The following is a 20,054-nucleotide window of genomic DNA, read 5'->3' as shown; positions in this document are numbered from 1 at the left end:
TTGGTATAATTTCCAAAAAATTATTTTTTAATATTAATATGGAAAAATTTGTTTATGTGTAACTATATCATATTGTATATATATGAAAAAATATTTATACAGTATATTAAAATCAAGAACAATTTTATTAACAGAAAAGGACAAAAATTTCAATTCGTAAAAATTAAAAGCGGATTTAAATTTACCAAAAATTAGAAAAAGAATTTGTATCGTTTTCAATCTCCAGCTTGCAGTAACGTAAATTTCGCGACGTAAGTTTCGCTAACACACGATAGTAGACTCTATCTATTTTCCTGGATCGTCTTCGTCTTATCATGAATAAAATGAGACAAAATCCTTGAAGATAGAGTCTCATGTTCGTCGTACGAAACGACGAATACACTAATCATGCGCGAGGCATACGCCTCGAGGCCTCGACTTCGTCGTCGCGGCACCGGTGACAGGAAACAGGATTTTCTCTCGACAACGTTTTCGTTGCCGTGCCAGTGTCTACGTGCGCGGACACTATCGCTTTACGCGAAATCAGATTCCGCCGCGAAAGCAGCTTACCGGCGAGATCGGAGTGTATACGCGTGTACCTATCCAATCAATTCCGTCGTGTGTATGTACGTGTAGGGTGTTCCGACTTTCCCGTTAAGGACATCAGATCCGTCGACGAAACTGAAGCCGCTTTTTCCCGGTAAAAAACGTGACGCGAAGTTTAACTATGATATTAGAGAGCTACTTAACATGTAAAGCTTAAGTCTTCCGGCGAAATGTACCTCAAGTATGTACATGCATAATTAAATGAATTTTTTTTTAATTTAATTTGAACTTTGACCATCCAGATATAATCTCGATGTTAGAAAATAAAATATTTTTACATACAGAATTTAGTAAAACAGAATTTTCATAAAACATCTTTTTACAAATCTCCTTTTTATTTGCATTAAATAGATGTCTTGGATTTTTATTTTTTTTTTGTTACTTGAATTGCGAATTATAAAATTATAAATTCTTCTAGCTTTTCAACATTTAAATTAAAATGTCAACTTTTTTTATTGCGTTCTAGCAAAAGAAGTAAATCTTACTCAGCTACGTTTGTACACATTGCTGCATCTGTTGTACATCGAATTTTCTCATGTAAAGCCTTCATGCATGTATTAATTTCGTCTTCTTTAAAGCAAATGTAACTAAAGCAACGGAACCGTCCACTTTCGGCTCTTTCTTCACGCGAAGATAAACTAATACGGCTTCGTCTGTATAAAGTTTCGATCTAAAGAACACGCACAAAACCATTTCCCGCAACCGGGTGAGCACGTAGACGCCGCGCGCGCCGGCGGTGTAATACACCGGTATACAGCGAACGAGGCCTCGGGGAAGTTGACTAGCGCCGGGGATGCGGAAAGGTACTTTACCGTTTCGCCGTTGATGGTCCAACGTAGATTGGCCTTAGGCACGGACGGCCAAGCACTGCAGTTGGCAGTCACGTTTTCGCCGACGGCGTAGTGCGAGGACAGGCCTGTGATTTCCGGTCCCCTCTCCGGAAGCGCTGCAAACGTAAATTTTCCGTGTGAGGACGTGGCAAAAGTTTTCCCATAAACCAGTTACTTTCCTCCGGTTAGACTCTATAAACTTTTGACTATTACTCGAAGTTTTCCGCGCCCTTACGTTCGTTCGTTCGTCCGTCCGTCCATCCGTTCGTTCGTTCGTTCGTTCGTTCGTTCTACCCTTGTCGAGAAAATAGGATAAGGGAAGGAAAATAATCAAAAGGGGATTTCTCGTTTCGCAAGACGCGAGTTTAGTGCGATGCGAGATGAATTTTTCGAGCGTCAATGATTTTCAGCACGACGAACCGCGATAAGGCTGCGCTGCACGTATAAGAGGCACTCGTATAAGCGAAAAATACACAGATAACTCGTTGATAATTTATAAATGGTTGGAACAGCCTTCGCAAATAATGAATTTAACCTTTGAGCGATGAGCTGTGAGTTGCTAACCGTGAGATGGATGAGAGAGACTTTTCTTATTAAGCAAAATAGAATTCCGACAAAATAAATCAAATTCAGATAGGTAATTCAGCGAGTCTGTACACATCGATGATGAATAGTGAATGATGGAGCAGCGTTGAGTTTTACTTCGACACAAGTCCGATTATATATTATGGGCAATTTCGAGAAGCTTTCTACTTGTATTTTTCTTTCTTTTTCCTCGATCGATGCGATTCGAATTCCCATTTACTTTGCTGAAATGCGATCTTCTGGCGACACATGAATCCGGAATAAGTTACGCATTGTTCAGCACGAAAGGGATTAATTTTCAATTAGATCGAGCACGTACGTGACTTTTCTCGATCGTAATTAAACGAGGAGTCACATTGAGGATGCAAATATCGATTCGCGTCAAATGTCACACGCGACGTGCACACAATGAACGATTGCGTAATCAGAGTAATGAAAATTCAAATTAAAAAATAATGCATTGCTTATTAATTTTTTAATAAGTAATTATTTCTTTACTTATTAATTATTTAAAAAATAATGCGTAATAAAAAAATCGCATTGATTATTTAAAAAATAATGCGTAATAAAAAGAATCGCATTGATTATTTAAAAAGTAATGCGTAATGAAAAAAATCGCATTGATTATTTAAAAAGTAATGCGTAATAGAAGAAATCGCATTGATTATTTAAAAAGTAATGCGTAATAAAAAAAATCGAATTGATTATTTAAAAAGTAATGCGTAATAAACAAAATCGCATGGATTAATTAAAAAATAATGCGTAATGAAAAAATCGCATTAATTATTTAAAAAGTAATCCGTAATGGAAAAAATCGCATTGATTATTTGAAAAGTAATGCATAATGAAAAAAACGCATTAATTATTTAAAAAATAATCCGTAATGAAAAACATTGTTAAAATTATTGTTTATTATTTGTTTTATGTACGGATTATTAAAAATAAATATTACTGTTTATCCATGCTTAATACACACATATAATAAGCGAAGAATGAATATAGTACGTAAATTGTACGTGCACATAATACTGTGGCCCTCTCATTTTCCATGGGCGCCATCATGTTGATTGACAAGAGACATAGCAGTAACATTAATTGTTATGTACCTATAGATATGACCCTCTCAACGGTCAATCGATTATTGTAAATATCAGGAGATAGCGTTGTCACTTATAATTTGGTAAAGTTGGTCAAAGAAGAGTTAAGCCAACTAATGTTTCTTTTGCTGATTGGCTCCGCCATTTCCCGATTAGCGCTTCCGGTTTTTCAAAACATTTGATGGGTTGTTATCATATCAATTAATAATATATAAAGTATTCAGCAATTATAAAATATTCTAACTTGAAATAAATACTACTGATGTTTTAAATTTTAATAATACTATTTAAAATAAAGTGCAAATACTGAAAATCTATAGTTTATTTATAGTAACTAACTATAGATTTTTGGTATTGACAGTGAATATCGGAACGCAGCCTTAATATAGATACAAACCAGAGTAATGAAAATTCAAATTAAAAAATAATGCATTACTTATTAATTTTTTTAAAAGTAATTATTTCTTTACTTATTAATTATTTAAAAAATAATGCGTAATAAAAAAAACGCATTGATTATTTAAAAAGTAATGCGTAATAAAAAAAATCGCATTGATTATTTAAAAAGTAATGCGTAATGAAAAAAATCGCATTGGTTATTTAAAAAGTAATGCGTAATAAAAAAAATCGCATTAATTATTTAAAAAGTAATGCGTAATGGAAAAAACCGCACTAATTATTTAAAAAATAATGCGTAATTGAAAACCTTTGTATTGGTTATTAAAAAAATAATCTTTAATGAAACCGTAATTCATTACAAAAAGTAATGCATTATTTTGAACCCTGTGCGTAATTTTAAAAAAGACTATGGAGGTGGAAAAATCGGGATAATAATTGATACGAGCATTCTGCATATCCGCTTACGTATGACAAATGAAATTAGGACGCAATGAGTAGAATCGATTGAAATGGTTGCGCTTGTGATCGCTGAAGCGAAAAATTACTAAATTTTACTCGCGTTTGACATGGAATACCAAATACCGCGTATGTTTACAACGGGACAATAGCCAAGAGCCATAATTCTCCGGGCAATTAATCACTCGGTGGACTAATAATTAAATCCAATATGGTAACTGTTATGCTTTTGAAATACTATCGCGTAATTTATACACAAGTGTTTAATATCGGAGTTTATTATCTGAATAACAGCAAATTGAATATAGATTTATAGTACCTCAAGCAATTATTTTTAATAGAAAATCCATTTTTATACATTTTGTCTACTTTATTGCACAAAAAAATGAGAAATGGGGAATGATTTGTATCTTTCATCCGCTTCGTCGTTTGTGACATCACGGAAGATTCCAATCTCTTAATATTAAATTCTCTACAACTCTCCCTCAAATGTTATTCTTAACAATTCTCATACTCGCTAACGACGATTCGTTTTCGCGAGGTAATCGTAAGCCTTGAATTTTTCGCAATGGGTCGTCGCACATGCGTCGATCCACAATCAATTATCGGATTTATCGTGGACCGCTGTCGGTCGGGTGCGTGCTGGCGCGCTCGATGTCTCTAATAGCGTTAATTGGCACGCCGGATTATGAGAGACATTCGCGTTCGGGCGGGCGCGACCGAATGCTCAATTAAACATCCGCCCTGTTGTCCGAGTGCACGCGTTGCACCAGCACGTCGCGCTGCAGCTCCACGCTCCACCTCGGATTCGGTCCATTAATGCCTTCCGCCCTTTCCCGCCGAAATAACCGGGGCGCAATTAAAACCCAGAATTTCGGGGCACGTCACGCGCCGGGAATCCTCCTGCCGTCCCCGCTGTCGATTTCGCGTCGGGTGAAACGAGAACGCGCGGAAGGTTGGAAAGTACGTGAAAGAGAGCATCGCGGACGAAGGTAGAAGGAAATTTTCGAGAGATCACGGAAAAGCACGTTGGAAAATTGAGACTGCCAGCATATGCCGCCAAAAGTTCTACCATCATAATTTCGGCTCGCATTAAGCTTGTAATGGAGCCAATTATTTCGCCGCCGAGATTGCCGGTTTCTTCTGTAGAATTTCACTCATGATAACGAGAGCCGACCTGAATTCTATTAGGTTAGAAACGTAAAAGAAGAAATGGTTATTCAAAGCTGATAGCTATATGTTGCTCGCATTTTTAAAAAATCGTTAAAAGCATATTAAGTTGTACAAGGAAGATTTGGCAAACAAACAGCTGAAACAATTTATAATTAATGAAGATAAGGTGAGTCAAGGAAAAAGAGTCTTAAAGAGATCTAATATTTCATGGAAGCTTATACGATTCGCGGATGTATGCTTCAACAAGAATTTTTAATTAATTTCAGAAGTGAGTTAATGGCAAACTGAAATGTGAACATTTCTAAAATAAAAATGAAAGGAAGAGAATAAGAAAGAGCTTGCGCTTTTAACTTAATAAAAATTTAAAATCTATTTTGTCATGTGTGTGTGTAATGCGGTAGTTCGTTTGACATAATTTTTCTTTCGCTTTAGTTTAGTGTGTTATTGCCCCTAAAGTCTGCTGATTTCATGTTTGCGGCGAGTTGAACGTTTTTTGAAGTTTCAAACGTCGCGAGAGTAGTCGCGTCATCGATTTTCACGATGCATCGAAAATAATGCGCGTACCAAAATTAGGAAGGAAGGGATGAAAGAAATTTGTCAGGATTGCGGAAAGTTGGATAACCTGACGCTCTGCTAGGATTCGAGCATTCGCTAGCGCATTCGGCCGCGTGGAAAGTATTCCGCTGCAATAACTTCGCTGACAGTGATTTAAGCGCGTAATTACAGAAGGTTATTGCAGTCATGGCACAATTTTATATTTTCTTCTTTATTTTTTCTGAGAGTTTAATATGCATAACGACGAAATCTTATACATATATATTATATATGTAAAAGGTTTCGCCGTTATGTGTATATGTACCGCATGCATTAAAAATTATTCTTCGCTTCTCGCTACAATCGGTCGCATATGAATACACAGTTAATATATAATTAAACACTAAACAATAAATAAAATATAATTTTGAGCGGCAAATAAATTGTTTATAATAGATCATATAGAAGAAAAGAAACTAAGCATCTTTATTGTTTGACATAAGCATATTAAGTCGCGCGATTTGTTCTAATATATCCTTATACATAATCTTGTTTTATCTTATATAAAAAAATTGCGAATTATAACGTAAAGTCGTACAAGCAGATCTAACAGCAATAAATAATGAGACGAGAGGAATAGGATTTTTTGGACGTATCGCATCGCGAATTGAAAAATTTGATTTTTCGCCAAAAATTCGCTTTCTACGTAATATGCTCACCCGTAGTAATCCCGGTATTACATCGCATCGTTCCGAACATTTTCTGGTATAATAATTTCTACGAGAGTTAGGTTCCTAATTGAGAGGGTTGTCAAGAAAAGATAGCTTGCTTTCATATTCCGCGGTAACTTCACGTACAAAATGAAATTGCTTTTTGAAGGCACTGCAATTTATACGGATTGCGAGCTTCGCGGCGTCTCTATAAGGCATGAAATGAATATTAAACTGCGGGCGATTTAATCCAATTAATTCGTCGGCGTAGACCGCTGTCCGCATAAATCTGTATGAACGCGGACGAAAATATTGGGAAGTACTATCGACGATGATAATCTATTCGCTGTTGATTTGCACATAAATTTTAAAGTAAAACGATACAACGCGACGGCGCAATAGTGCCGAGATTTTAAGATTGAATATTATTTCTTCGTTAGCTGTTTTTGATACCAAAAAATGTCGCAGTGTTTTTGCTCAATGGACTGCAAGTACATTGAAAAAAAGATATGTAAACTTACATGAACCGCGAATAAAAATATACGATTTTCAGTGTACAAATGCATGCATACATGTATTTGTTTTTTTTACATGCTTATTTTTTACAGTATATAAATTATTATACCATCTTACTATCCCTCACATTCTTATATCTAGCTTGTGAAAACAACCGTTGAGTAAAAAGTATGCTGCAAATGTTCCACAAATCATTCACATATAGGTTGCGCACGTATTGTTTCGAAAAGCAAAGTGGCGCGCGATACGTGACGCGCAACTAATTGCTGTTGAATTAGGTTTACGTAGTATCGCATTCTCGACACAATATAACTCACTGACATACATTGATTTAATTAGCAATTAAAACTTTACGAAGGCACCAAGCGAGAGGATTATGCGAGAGTATGAACATATGTTTCTCGTGTTTTCAATCTCGTAAACATTACACAGCGCTTGTTACTGTAAATTTAATAATGGATAATATATTATCAATCAAAATATTAAAATTTAAATTTATCATTAATTTTGATATTTAATCTGTATTTTCTATAAAAATATTAATCTTTGGTTGATATGTGGAAACTAAGAGAAAATTCTGAAGACGCGCATTGCACTACATTTTTATAATCAAATTTGTATCTATTTATCGAGCTTCGTTTTGACCAGAATTAGCTTCCTTTATTCTTTTCCCTTTCCCTTACTTCGAATCTGCTAAATTATTGTAAGATTCAGCGGCAATATTTGTAACTCGATGTGTTCGTCTTATCTCCTGAATGTGGCGATCTCTTTGGCTTTCGCGTTTCAGCGAAATTCGCAGACCGACGATGGTTAAATTCGTATCCCCACAATACTGCATGTTGCGGCCAGTAGTTGCAGTAGCTTGTTTTCCTTGTAACCTTCCTCCCCGTCGGCATCCCAGCCCCGGCATTCCGCAGACTTGGCTGGTAACACGCTCGTACGATCGTTGTCGAGGAAATGAATTTTCTTCAACAAGGGTTCTCTCAAGGCTCCCTTACGTTTCTTAGGTGAAACGTGTAAAGCGGGGAGGGAGGGACGGACTTTCACTTCCTAAGCTTAGCTTCCTCCCGTTCTATTTCGGTAATAATGGCGACCGCGCAACGAGAGATAATAGGTGGAAAGAAAAACGTAATGGGCCAAACAGGCGAACATTTACGTTTATTACGGCGTAAAATTTCGTATGAGAGTTCTCGTTGCGAGATAAAAACCATCCTTCCGCAAATTTTGACGAGCGTCATCCCGATGTCGATAATGAAATGATTGCGGTCGCGTAATCGCGTCAGCCACAATACAAAGCTATGTATACTTTTGTTATGGTTGCCGGAAAAATAATTTTTATTTAATTAATTCTTTCGATATATTTTGATATGATGACATAATTATTGATATGAAACACTCAGTTTCAAGCTGGATCTCGCACGATTTGATACTGGATAAAACCAATACGCGATGTAAGATAACCATGAAGGAGTAAGGGAAACCGCGATCATTGCAACACGATGTATAAATCGTCGGAGGAACCTCTGGTCCGCAATCTTCGCAATATATTTATGAAGCAAATTTATGGTTTGCTCGGTAAGATCTGGAACGTTCGTTCCCCTTTAATCCTCCCTCGTAGAGTCACTCTCTCGAGTCTCATACAAGGAATGCTCGTAAATCAAGAAACCACGTTACGTTCTCTATCGATCGAGCCCGCCGACAATCGTCGCGAGTTTCGTGTTACACGCTATAATTAAATGTCGCAACATATTTTTATCGAGTTGTTGATTATTAAGCATCAATTATTTGCATTTTTCGAAATTTTATATTATTCTGATAAGAAGTAGAATTTTAATTTAAGAGAGCTTTCATTACAAATACGTTTAATATTAAAAATTGAAAAATAATTGACCTATCTTTTGATTAACAAATTGATTTTAAATTAAGATATTAAGATATTTTTTCTTAACAGGTGTTTTATATAATAGATAAGGTACATTATATTAAAAGTATCCTTGCGAGATGTATCCAGTTAATTTCAAGTTTACAAGTGCAATTGATAAGTCACGCTTATCTTAAAAATAATATCGGTAATTTGTCACGGGAGTTGATGGTGTGGGACAGATCGGTGAACTCGCGTAATACGCTTTTTATCGCAACAGTGATGATGCGTCAAAAGTGCGTCGCATTATCTGGATTCACCTCCGAGACGTTGGTTTTCTTCGTCTTTCTTCGTCTCGAGTGACGCCAGATAAGAGGGAGATATATCCCTGAAAGGAGCCCGATGTCGTTTCTCTCGGTTTTTCCTTCTTGAAACGATTCTCTTTGAACGGGGCTGGCATGAATATTTATGGCCTCATGAATATTTACGATACTCCAAGGTACGCGTGCATGCGCTGGAACGTCGTTATAACGTATGTACATAGATACGTACGTATACGCGTATTGGCCGGAAAATGGGAATACTTCGGCGTTTTATGACAATGCACAAGATTAATGCGTTCAATGCATTGCGGTATCGCGCGATGCACAATCGATCATGGGATGCTAATCGCCACATCTCATACTTGCGATATGCCTCGTTCTTTTCCTTTGGGGAGAGCTAGTTATTTACTTAAGCGATTTAGAGTTAGTCATAAGAGTAGGAAAAGCAAGAAATTTTGAAGTCACGTTTGAGAGACAATCCATTTTTTTATCGACTACATCTGATTTTCACACATTTGTACTTGCTGATTATCTTATATCTTATTGTATTTCTGTTTCAAAAGAACAACAATGATGGTAGCTTTCTGTCAATCCTAATAAAACCAAGAAATTTTGTGATAAAGAGATTTTGACCCGAAACCGTAGATCGACAGGTATATTAAGCTATCTAAGCCAAATTATTAGAACTTTTAAAAGCAAAAAGTAGCAAATAATTAGCAAATTAATTCCATATAAAATTTTTTGTGTTCTGATAATTTGGCTTAGATAGCTTATTAATATACTTTAGATCGACATATATGTCGAATATTTTATTTCTCATTTATTAAACAATTTAACTGTAAAAAATGTAGCGTAGAAAGTAATATAATCTAATATTCATTCTTGCACAGTTATTAACGGTTTATTTATTATGTGCATCGCAGGTTAATTAATAAAGATGTATTTCTATTAGGAAGTTTTTAATGGTAGCAGTAGTTATGGCATTCGAGCGAAATGAGAATTCCAGGGAAAGTACGATGTTTTAGTACTATTATCTTCGTGATTTACTTACTCATGTTTCAGAGAATCTGCAGTACTATTTTCAGGCTGAGTAGAGAAACATATAAATTTCCGTTCCAAGTAGTTGCCGCTTGGCATTTTACACCGTTCTGGTTTTCTTCCCTGTTGCTCTGCTCGCGGAAGATCGTATTTCATCGGAACGATAACAACACAAGATTAATTTAGAAGTTTTATATCAAAAAATGATACGACTCAAATCGATTCTGATTAAAGTAAGAAAGTTATTATGCATTTTTGCATAAACGAAAAAGGCCAAGTCGGCACCTTAGATTTCTTTGAGTTTTATTTTTTATATCTGGATAGTCGAAATGCTTTTTAGATATATCCAAAAAGTTGAGCTCTTTGGGGTGGAGAATTCTATTGGTTGTATAAAAAATTTTAAAATAGGCTTCTAACTTCACAGAAGCGAAATATTTACCTTTAGTTGAAGCATCCCGGCGCTTATCGCTTGCTTTGTATAAGGGGAAAGTATCGGAACGTGAAATATTACAACTACAAAGCGCACGGTACGTTTACTCAAGGATATTACAACCCCCGAGCGTACCAATTGGTTCTTCAATCGTTTCAATTTCCCGGCGAGCACTTCTTTTGCAACACCCCGGTGAAATTAATTTTCCCACTCCGTTTGTGCCGAGCCAGTATAACAACATTCCTTAAATATATCAGATTCGCGTAGAAATGTACACTTTTTACCAACTACCAACGCCCCCCGATATTTAAATGGAATTTTACTACGTCATAATTATAATTTTTTACTTATTTTATATATTATGTTTATTTTTTTTTTATTAGCCATTTTTTATAATAAATTTTATGCCATACTGCGTATTCAATTTAAATAGTTTTAAGTTTTAATAACTGCATGATACGAGATGTACTAATTATTATCATTATACACGACGAACTAATTCGTCGATACGGAAACAGTAAATAATACAGCTGCCGATCCCTTTGAACGTTCCAAATTATCGTGTCTGATAGATTATTAGGCAACTATCTCATATATCGTGGATCTTAATATTCCAATAGGCAATGATACAGATTCGCGTACATATACATAGCAACTGATTACAAGGCTGTCCCTTTGACCCTGCGAGAGCCGCTCTTAATCATAGAAAGCCATGTTACCTACATATCCGATTAAATAGTTTGATCTACACAGTCGCCCACATATATACGCAAATTCCGCTTAATGATCTTTATGAAGGTATCAGGTTATCGGTCATCTACATTCTGTCAGATAATTTGGCAAATCTAAACATTCAAATTATTAAAGGGTGTAAATTATTTCAGAATGAAGTCATGTATTCTACGATCGTAGTAATAATTCCGCTATATTTTGCATAATATTATAAATTATTTGTAAACCTTGTTTAATCAGGTAAAGTAAAATTAATTGGGGAATAACTTCTCTGAATTTCGACCAACTCTGATATCGAAAGGTTTCAAATACACAGAGATATGCCTTTATTTAATTTTTAAAAAACGTGACTCGCTAAAATTTGGCGAATTTTATCAAACCAGATCTCGATATTGTTGCATCAATTGTATCTATTCATAAGAATTTCATCAGAAAATGAAATCCTTCTAGAACTCTTGCAAATTTTCACACGAAAGAAAGTACGTTCGTCGACGTTCGAGACCATGGATTTCTGTCTAAAGCAATGATTGCGGTCGGTCTTGCGGTTTATTCGAGCGGAAACATCGCGTTCAATCGTGGTAAACGCTTCGAAGAGATTCGGTCCGATCTTTTTTCCTTATCCTTTGTAGTATCTCCTTTTGCTATTTGTCTGAGAAAAGGGGAGAGAGAGAGAGAGAGAGAGAGAGAGAGAAAGAGAGAGGGAGAGGGAGAGAGAGAGACACGAACGCATCGCAAGTTTCTGCGTGTGAGTATCCCGAGCGTCTTTTCGCGAGCCGCCGCGCCGCGGCTCCACGAGAAGTTGTACCGAAAAGTGTGTACCGAAACGAGGGCGAATGTTAAATTTTCGCGAAAAGCTCCGTCGAGCTGTTACAAGAAGGCACGGCGAGTATGCGCCGCGTTTTTTATTGAACTTGACGAGAGATAAATTACAGGTTTCTGCAGTCTCCGGGAAAAAAAAAAAAAAAAAAAAAAAAAAACGAGCACTCTTAATAAACTAGTCGATCTTCGCAAATTAAGAGGCGAAGTTAATGTTGTCGCTGAATTGTAGTAAACATTGAAGCTGAGTTACTAGTAAAATATATTTTAATTATTACTATTTGGCTATATTTTTAAATTAGTACCACCCCTTGTGTGTGATTATTGACTAAACTAAAAAATGAAATATCAGTTTTTAATTAAAAAATGATTATTAATAAAGAATTATAAGATTAAGTCGAGATATCACAATTTATATTTACAAATTTGTCTTTACTTTTTCAGCTAAACCTGTAATATTTGTAGTCACGTCTGCTTTCCTCTAAATACTCATTGTTTCTCCTGCTACAACGAATTCACGGAATACTCGTCGCAAATCGAGTTAATATTGGGAAGCAACTACGTCGGTTCGCGCTTAATTCAATCATCTCAACCTAAGTAACCTATGTTCCTACGTAGTGTCGCATATAGAGAACTATGCTCGGTCTACATCGTTACTCTCTATATAAATTAAATAGGATATATAATGGTATATTCTATCGATCCATGTATATACATCGAACGCGCGAGCATGGCATGCGAGAAAAACCAATCTATTTCGGCGTATACTGCAAGATAAAAGATTCACATTATTTCTCGCTTCTGACGTCATATAACTCGGAATTCGCTGAAGAAGACCGGGACCTTAAGGATCCCAGAATCCCAAATAGGGGTCTCGAAATATAATCCCGAGGAATTCCGGGGCGTCGGGGGATCAGGTGCCGCGGCTATGTCGAGCTACATACACAACGAAATCCCGTCGCGCTCGCGATAAGCCGGGCGCGCCTTTCCTCATCAGCATGATAAATAAACGCGAAAGTAAATACAAGTGTACCGCGACTAGTGAATATCCCCCTTAGATCGAGATAAGCGCACCTGGATTACACTTATCTGTCGCCGGGTACATAATCTCCATTCCTCCCGTCCCACCAGATGAGCTCAAAGTTTCTCCGCGCGCGCGCGCGAGAGAGAGAGAGAGAGAAAGGGTGAGGAGGGATAAAGAGAAAGAGCAGGTATCGTTATCATAGAAATCGCGATATTACGCAGCATATGGCCGCGGTGTATTAGTAAGCAGAAACGGGAGAGAGCGCACACCAAATTTCATCGCTTTCATCTTCCTCCTTCATTCCACGTTTATGTCACCCCGCGCTTCTCACCCCCAGCCCTCACCCTCGTCGACTTTCCCTCCCTTCGAACACCTTTTTTACATCTCACCCCTTACCTCTTCCCTAACGGCGGCGGCTCTTTTGTCGGGAATTTATCCACTCAGATATCGGCCGTGTCCTCGTAACTCTTGGATTTCCAGCCGTCTTTTCCTCCTTTTTCTTTTTTTTCCCTCCATCGACCCCGCTGTCTCTCTTTTTTTTCTATCTCTCTTTCATCCGTTTGTCGTCACCCCAGAGAGGTTCGAAAGTTCGATCTTTGACCGTTTGCCGTCGTTCCGGTCTTATGTTTCAACGTTTTAGACATTTCAGATTCAAGAGCTTTATTCTTTTTTTTTTATGTTCTTCCCTCTCTTACGTTCTCGCTCCGGTTATGCTAGATTACACCTCGTATTTTTTTTCTCGTGATATCTTGCGGCGGCGCACTTCTTCACTGTACGAGTGGTGAAAATTTTCTCATTATTCAGCATGAGTTACAAATTTCTCATAATTTTTAGCTTTTCGCGACATTTATTGTCGATCAGATCTTTCAACATGCGTCTCACGTTTTTACATAAAAATGTTAAATAAATCTTTTTATGCCAAAGAATATTTAATTATGTGATATTATCTTATAAAATATGATATTATCATTGTCTACTGCAAGGATAAGAACGCAAAAAAAAAATTACTTGAAAAACTCGGAGGGATCAAAGGGTTAATAGGGTGCAAATTGCAATCTTCCGTCTTCGTTCTTAAAGTTGGTTATACCGGCTTCCTCGGGTTCCATCTTGTTGAACTTTTCTTTCGTCGGTCTTGCTTCTGTGGCCCTCGGTAGAAATTTATCCACTTACTTATCTGACGTACTGAAGCTCCAAGGGGAATATCTTTTTTGTGTGTAGCCCCGGTCGAAAATTCAATCTTTGACTACGTTCGACATCTTTACTACTTCAAAAAGCCTTCTCTCTATCTTCGTTGAAAATTCGCGCAGGTATTATATTAAGATAGGAAAAGAGTGCGCTCTCTCTTTATTTCGCGGAATGAATATTGCGAGGGAATTTAATTCGACACATTTTAGGTTTCATATTAATTTTGCAGATTTTGGAACATTTTCGTGGCGCGTTGCCGGCACGTTATTTTTCACAATTATTTTGTAGTATTTACACGTGAATTTTCTTAGGATATATAAACTTTTAAGAAAATGATTTCCTCGCTTTAACTCGTTTAAATTCTGTTTCTCAAATATTTTTTGCCACTTACAAATCTTTTCCATTTTATGACATTCAATTGTAATGACAACGTTGCATAATGTCGTCAGTGGTATAGATTTCGGAAAATTTCGCAAAATTATCGCAAAGCCTGGCCAGATCGTTCCTTGCCTGATATTAATGCAGCTGCCCAGAAGTCAGCATGAGACGTATTGAGGCTGAAGCCCAGCGTGTGACTTGCGAGCTGGCTTCCCTTTGATATCGCTTTCCCTCGTTCTCTTTTCTTCCGCGGCGTAAGCTTTTTACTCGCAGAATTCTCGTCGCGCGGGATGAGTCTGGAGGTTATCTACTGTCGATTGACCGGTTCTGGCAGCACGCCAAATCCTTTTGGCCGTCCTTATATGCGGCCTAACGTCTTCCTTTATCTATCCCTCTTTCTCTCTTTCTTTCCCTTCTTTCGTTTTTCGCACCTTTTTCACACCGTTCTCATTTCTTCTTCGATCCTGAACCGTCTCGCCATTACTTTACTAGCGCCTTTTCTTCTTTTATCGTTCTGATGCGTTCTCTTTGTCACCGCACGCGCTGTGTTTGACGGATGCTTTCTTGTTTTTCCCTGTTTTTCTCTTCTGTCTTTGTATTCTCTTCTCTCTTGTAATTTTGTCTCGAGAGTCCTCTGTACACTTTACTTTCCATCCCGAAAACGTTTTACTTTTGAGTGTCTCTCTGGGAGAGACTCGAGCTTGACTTTGAGGTTTGCATTTCTGCCGAAGAAATAAGCTAAAATCAGCTTTGAGAATTTATTAGATTAACTTATTACAATTATTTAAATTTAATTTGCAGTTTGCGAGAAAATTAAACATTTTTAAATCCTATTTTTCAATAAAAGAAGACGATTAATACTTGATTTTGATATCATATAAGTGATAAAATATACAGTTTTTATTATAATTTGTTCTGAGCTACGATTTATCTGATATCCAACGTATTAGAATTTGAATATATTAATGATTTCTGCTTAAAGAGATTAACTCATCTTTACTTTTGCAATTGGGTTCTCAAGTAAAATTTTTTTATTAAGCGGTATCCATAATTAATGTAGAGAATCTAAGCCGATTTTTAGTACTTTTTGAATTAAAAAAAAACCCAAATTTGAGAAAGTTATAGCTTTCTAAAGTTTCTTTGATGACGGCAACTTTAAAAGATTTCGCAACAACATTATGACGTCACGCACATTTTCGTGTACTATATTTTCTTCAATTTTGAAGATATTGCAAAAATTCAAAAAGTTTACAAAGAAAGTATGCCATGATCTATCAAAATATACTGTTAGGTAAAAGTCGGTTGAAGACCGAATTAACGATATCTCTCAAGAGTTATTTGAAATAAGTGATATTGTGCTCATTATCAGAGTTTCAACTGTCAAACGGAGTCGAATAGATTTTCCTGTGATTTCTTTTTGCACGAAAACGTCGACGATTACGTTGATTCGCGATCTCGATCTAGACCAGCCCACACATTTTATCTGCCCCGTTCATGTCGCAAAGCATGTGACAGATGACTACTATCAATCAGCTGATCAGCTGATCACCTGAGTGTAGTAACGTGATAGCGTAATATATATATATATATATATATGTATATATATATATATATATATATATATATATATATATATATCGGCATCAAAATACATTGGAAATTCTGTCTCATCATTATCGAAGGTAAGCGATCTAACAGACTTGCTTCTAAGCGCCGGCGATCGTTCTTCGGCTCCTCGTCTGCGATCTAAATTTCTTTCCGCCATCCACGTTTCACATTACTGCCGTCTGGATGGTCTTACGAAGAAAGAACTCGGGCTAGACTCGGGCATCTACTTTCTTTTTTACTCATCGCTCAAAGCCACGAGGATGCTCTGACAGAATCTGCCGGTCAGGATGCATCGATAAGGGCTTTTCACGTAGCTTTCCGTAATTCCCATCTAGTGTCGTTTATCTTTTGCAACTTGTTTATGGTTGCGCTTTTTTGAAATGCCGCCAAGATACCGCATGCAAAAGTTCAATCGATTGGAGCTAATTCTGATTAATTACTTTCTGCTATCGGTGCGAAAAGAGAACAGGCAGCAAGGTTCTGCTCGTTTACTATTAAAATAAGATATATTATTGTCTCATATATTATTAGAAAAATAATAATTATTATATTAAGCTCTGTTTTAATAAGTTTTTAGTAATAATTCAAAAAAAATCACTAGCGAGAAAATTTAGCTTTGATCAATTAGTAAAGATATAATATATGACAATTTAACGTATATTATATATATATATTAACGTATATATATATATATATATATATATATATATATATAATATAATATATAAAATATGAAATATATAAAGTTTTACATGAAAATTCAATTATTTTAATATTGTTGGGATGAATTAAATCTTTTTTTTTATGTAACCGCAATGTTTTAAAATATCTCAGAAAAGACTATAATTAACTATATATATAAAAGCACACGTATATATATATATATATATATATATATATATATAATAAAAAGTTAGATATTAATAGCATTCAGCTTCATTGCATGTCTCTTTCGACAAGAGTTCGAGAGAACGAATAATTTCACTGATTTATTGAAGTGTAAGTGGTTTAATTATACCATGTTATTCGGAATATCTGCATTATCCGTCTTAACAACTCCATTAACTTAATGGCATAAGTCCGGGGATAATTACAAGTTGCATAAACCTAATATCGGTGCAATATCGTTAGCTGATCTCATCTGATAATGCGGTGATAATGACGTAATGATTGCACGTTACGCTACGAATCAATATCACATATCGATTATCAAATTATACGAAGCCATTCGCAAAAGCTGAACAGTATTAAAATCTCATTACGATGTCGTACATTGCGTTTTCGTTATTGCCCGTGGTTTGCGTAGCATATGTACTTTCGGTAACAATATAATATATCGTTCGGTTATTAGTTACGCAAACAGAGCTGGTGTAACTCCACAGCTAACTAGTGCCTTTTGCTGAATTAATTCAGTTCTTAATCTCTGCGTATCGCGTACAATTCCTGTTTATCATGGGGATTTAAATATTCTCCTCTGGAAGAGGAAATACTGGAGCCACTCGAGACAGCGAGAAGGCGCAGCCGGGGGAATATTTTTCGGCGCGTATAAAGCTAATTAATGGCGCACGCCGGTCTAATTTATCGCGGTGATACGCGGCGGATAAAGCGGCGAAAGAACGCGGCGTTGGTAGCGTATCCGCATTTATACTCTCGTTAAATAAATCCGCCCAACCCGGAGTTCCTACGTGGCTCCTAACGTGCTATATGCGAAAAGCCCGGAAGCCGCATCGCACGCAGGTAAATGGTAGATTCTACGGTTTGGCCATGCACACGCGGTACGTGCTCCTGCCACACTTTTCCTTTTTTCTTCAGGGAGAACATTCAGTTATATGTGTGTGTGCGTAAGTTAGCACGAACGTTTTCACGCGAGTTCTGGGGCGAACTTATCGGCGTGGTTTACTTATAAAATTTCGAGCTGCCGTAATGGGGCAAGCAAGCGAGCATTTGCGTTGAGAGAGGTGTGGTCCACACAATAAATCACATAGCAATGATCAAATAATTTAGTAATAGTAATAAAAAAATGCAATCCATTGCAGGACATGAATTTCATACAAGATTATGATAATATCGAATTAATTAAAGAATGGAAATAACAGAAGCAGTGATCTCATCTTGCTCGCGAATATCGCTAATCGCGCGCTGCATTTTCTTTATGGCATATCTGGTAAATAGGGTAAATCTCTATACCGGTTCGTTACTTCCAATTTTCGGAAGTCGTGTTTTCTCACTTTGGAATTCGGCGCTTATTGCACGATACGCTTAATTAGATACGCGAACCACGAACTCGGGGATTTCGTGCGACGGTTATACCTGCCACGTGGACCGGCGACGGCACGGTTTAATAAGGTCCACCGAAAGTTGCTTCGCAATGTAATATTCAGCCAAGAGTAGTAGAGGTGTGAGAATAACGTGTATACGCGGAAATGACAATGCCCTGTTTGAGCAGGAAAAGGGAACGAGTATAGGTCGTACAAATTAACTTGTTCGAGAGAATTACCAAGTAGTAGCTGGGTCATGAGGGCATCCAGCTAAATAAGCGATGCACCTTAACCGAAGATTCTTTTTTTTCTCCGTTTCTGTTCGCAGATCGTGTGAACATTCGTTCGCGCCTCTCTTCTATACCATTTCACTTTTATCAAAGTTATAATAATTATATCGTCATCAGAGTTTTATCATTATTATATACATGCTGCTGACATTATCATTTGCATAATTTTTTTATAACAATGTGCCATTTTTTATTATAATGTAATGTCAAATTTGATGAAAAACGTAAGAAAATCACGCATGGAATGCATTTGTCAATTTATGGTTAAAAGATCATTGATAAACGGATATTATTATTATTGTGCTTTCATTCATTACGCTGTTAAGTTGGAGCAGTTCGGCAAACAATCAATGTAAATTCTTTGCGATGTAAAAACGCAAGACTGACGCGTGACGTTAATCTTTTAATTTGAAAACAATGGTCAACTATTGCAATTTTTTATTGATATACAGATAGCGATTAACTCGTCACTCCGTCACGCCGCAAATAACTTTTTCCGACGATCATAGGCAGCTGGCTCGAATTATGGAGAGGGTTAAATTGGCATTTATCGAAACGAAATCGCGCGCAGTACTGCGCGCAGTGTACTCGCGGAAGTACTATCGGCTTTAATTAAGCAATCACGCGTCGGCCACAAATGATCAATCCGCGTGCGCACGAGCACGGGGTCGTTTCCCCATTTTCCCCCTTTGCCCCTCCGCACCCGCCTTTTCGAGGCTGATTTTCATTAGGGCACATCCTCCGCCAATCGAGTAGGTATCCGTAATCAATTCGCGAGTGCAACGAGGTGCTCGTGGCTCGTCGTGCGTAACGCCTGCGTTTGTTGCATCAGAATAATGCGCTTTGCCATTGCGGAATTAAACTCAACGCCATTCCACAAATGGCGCAAATCGGGCGTGCACTTTCGATATTTTCGTCTTGTGTTTTCCGTTAAATCTTTCGTTAAAACCACCGTTTTGTCACGTGAAGATTTAATAACATCCGGACGTCGCGTGGAATAAAAACGAACATTAATTGCTTCTTCGAGCGTTAGTCCGTTGTTGATCGTCTCGACAGTGAGCCGTGAGTTCGAACGCGAATCGAAATTCAGCACGATTACAAAAGCTGCCCGATTATCTGTACGTTATTTAACTGAAGATTTGATCGTCCGAGTATTGTTTAAGAAAATACTTGGACAGAAAGAGACATGCGAACGGTAGAAAAGTAGTTGGAAAGATTAAAAGGTT

At 37.0% G+C, this 20,054-nt stretch overlaps 1 protein-coding gene across 6 annotated transcripts in view; it reads right to left on the bottom strand.

Annotated features, from left to right (window-relative positions):
- Window positions 1-20,054, bottom strand: part of LOC143898945 (uncharacterized) — a 198,786-nt gene that overhangs the window by 41,736 nt on the left and 136,996 nt on the right. For all 6 annotated transcript variants that reach the window (XM_077408760.1, XM_077408761.1, XM_077408763.1 and 3 more), the window contains one exon: window positions 1,398-1,531. In XM_077408760.1, the coding sequence (XP_077264886.1) occupies window positions 1,398-1,531 (134 nt within the window). The remainder of the gene's footprint in view (window positions 1-1,397; window positions 1,532-20,054) is intronic.

Source organism: Temnothorax americanus, unplaced genomic scaffold, assembly GCF_048541705.1.
Source record: "Temnothorax americanus isolate GAGA-0224 unplaced genomic scaffold, ASM4854170v1 Scaffold25, whole genome shotgun sequence".
NCBI lineage: Eukaryota > Metazoa > Arthropoda > Insecta > Hymenoptera > Formicidae > Temnothorax > Temnothorax americanus.
This window is presented reverse-complemented; position numbering and strand designations above follow the sequence as displayed.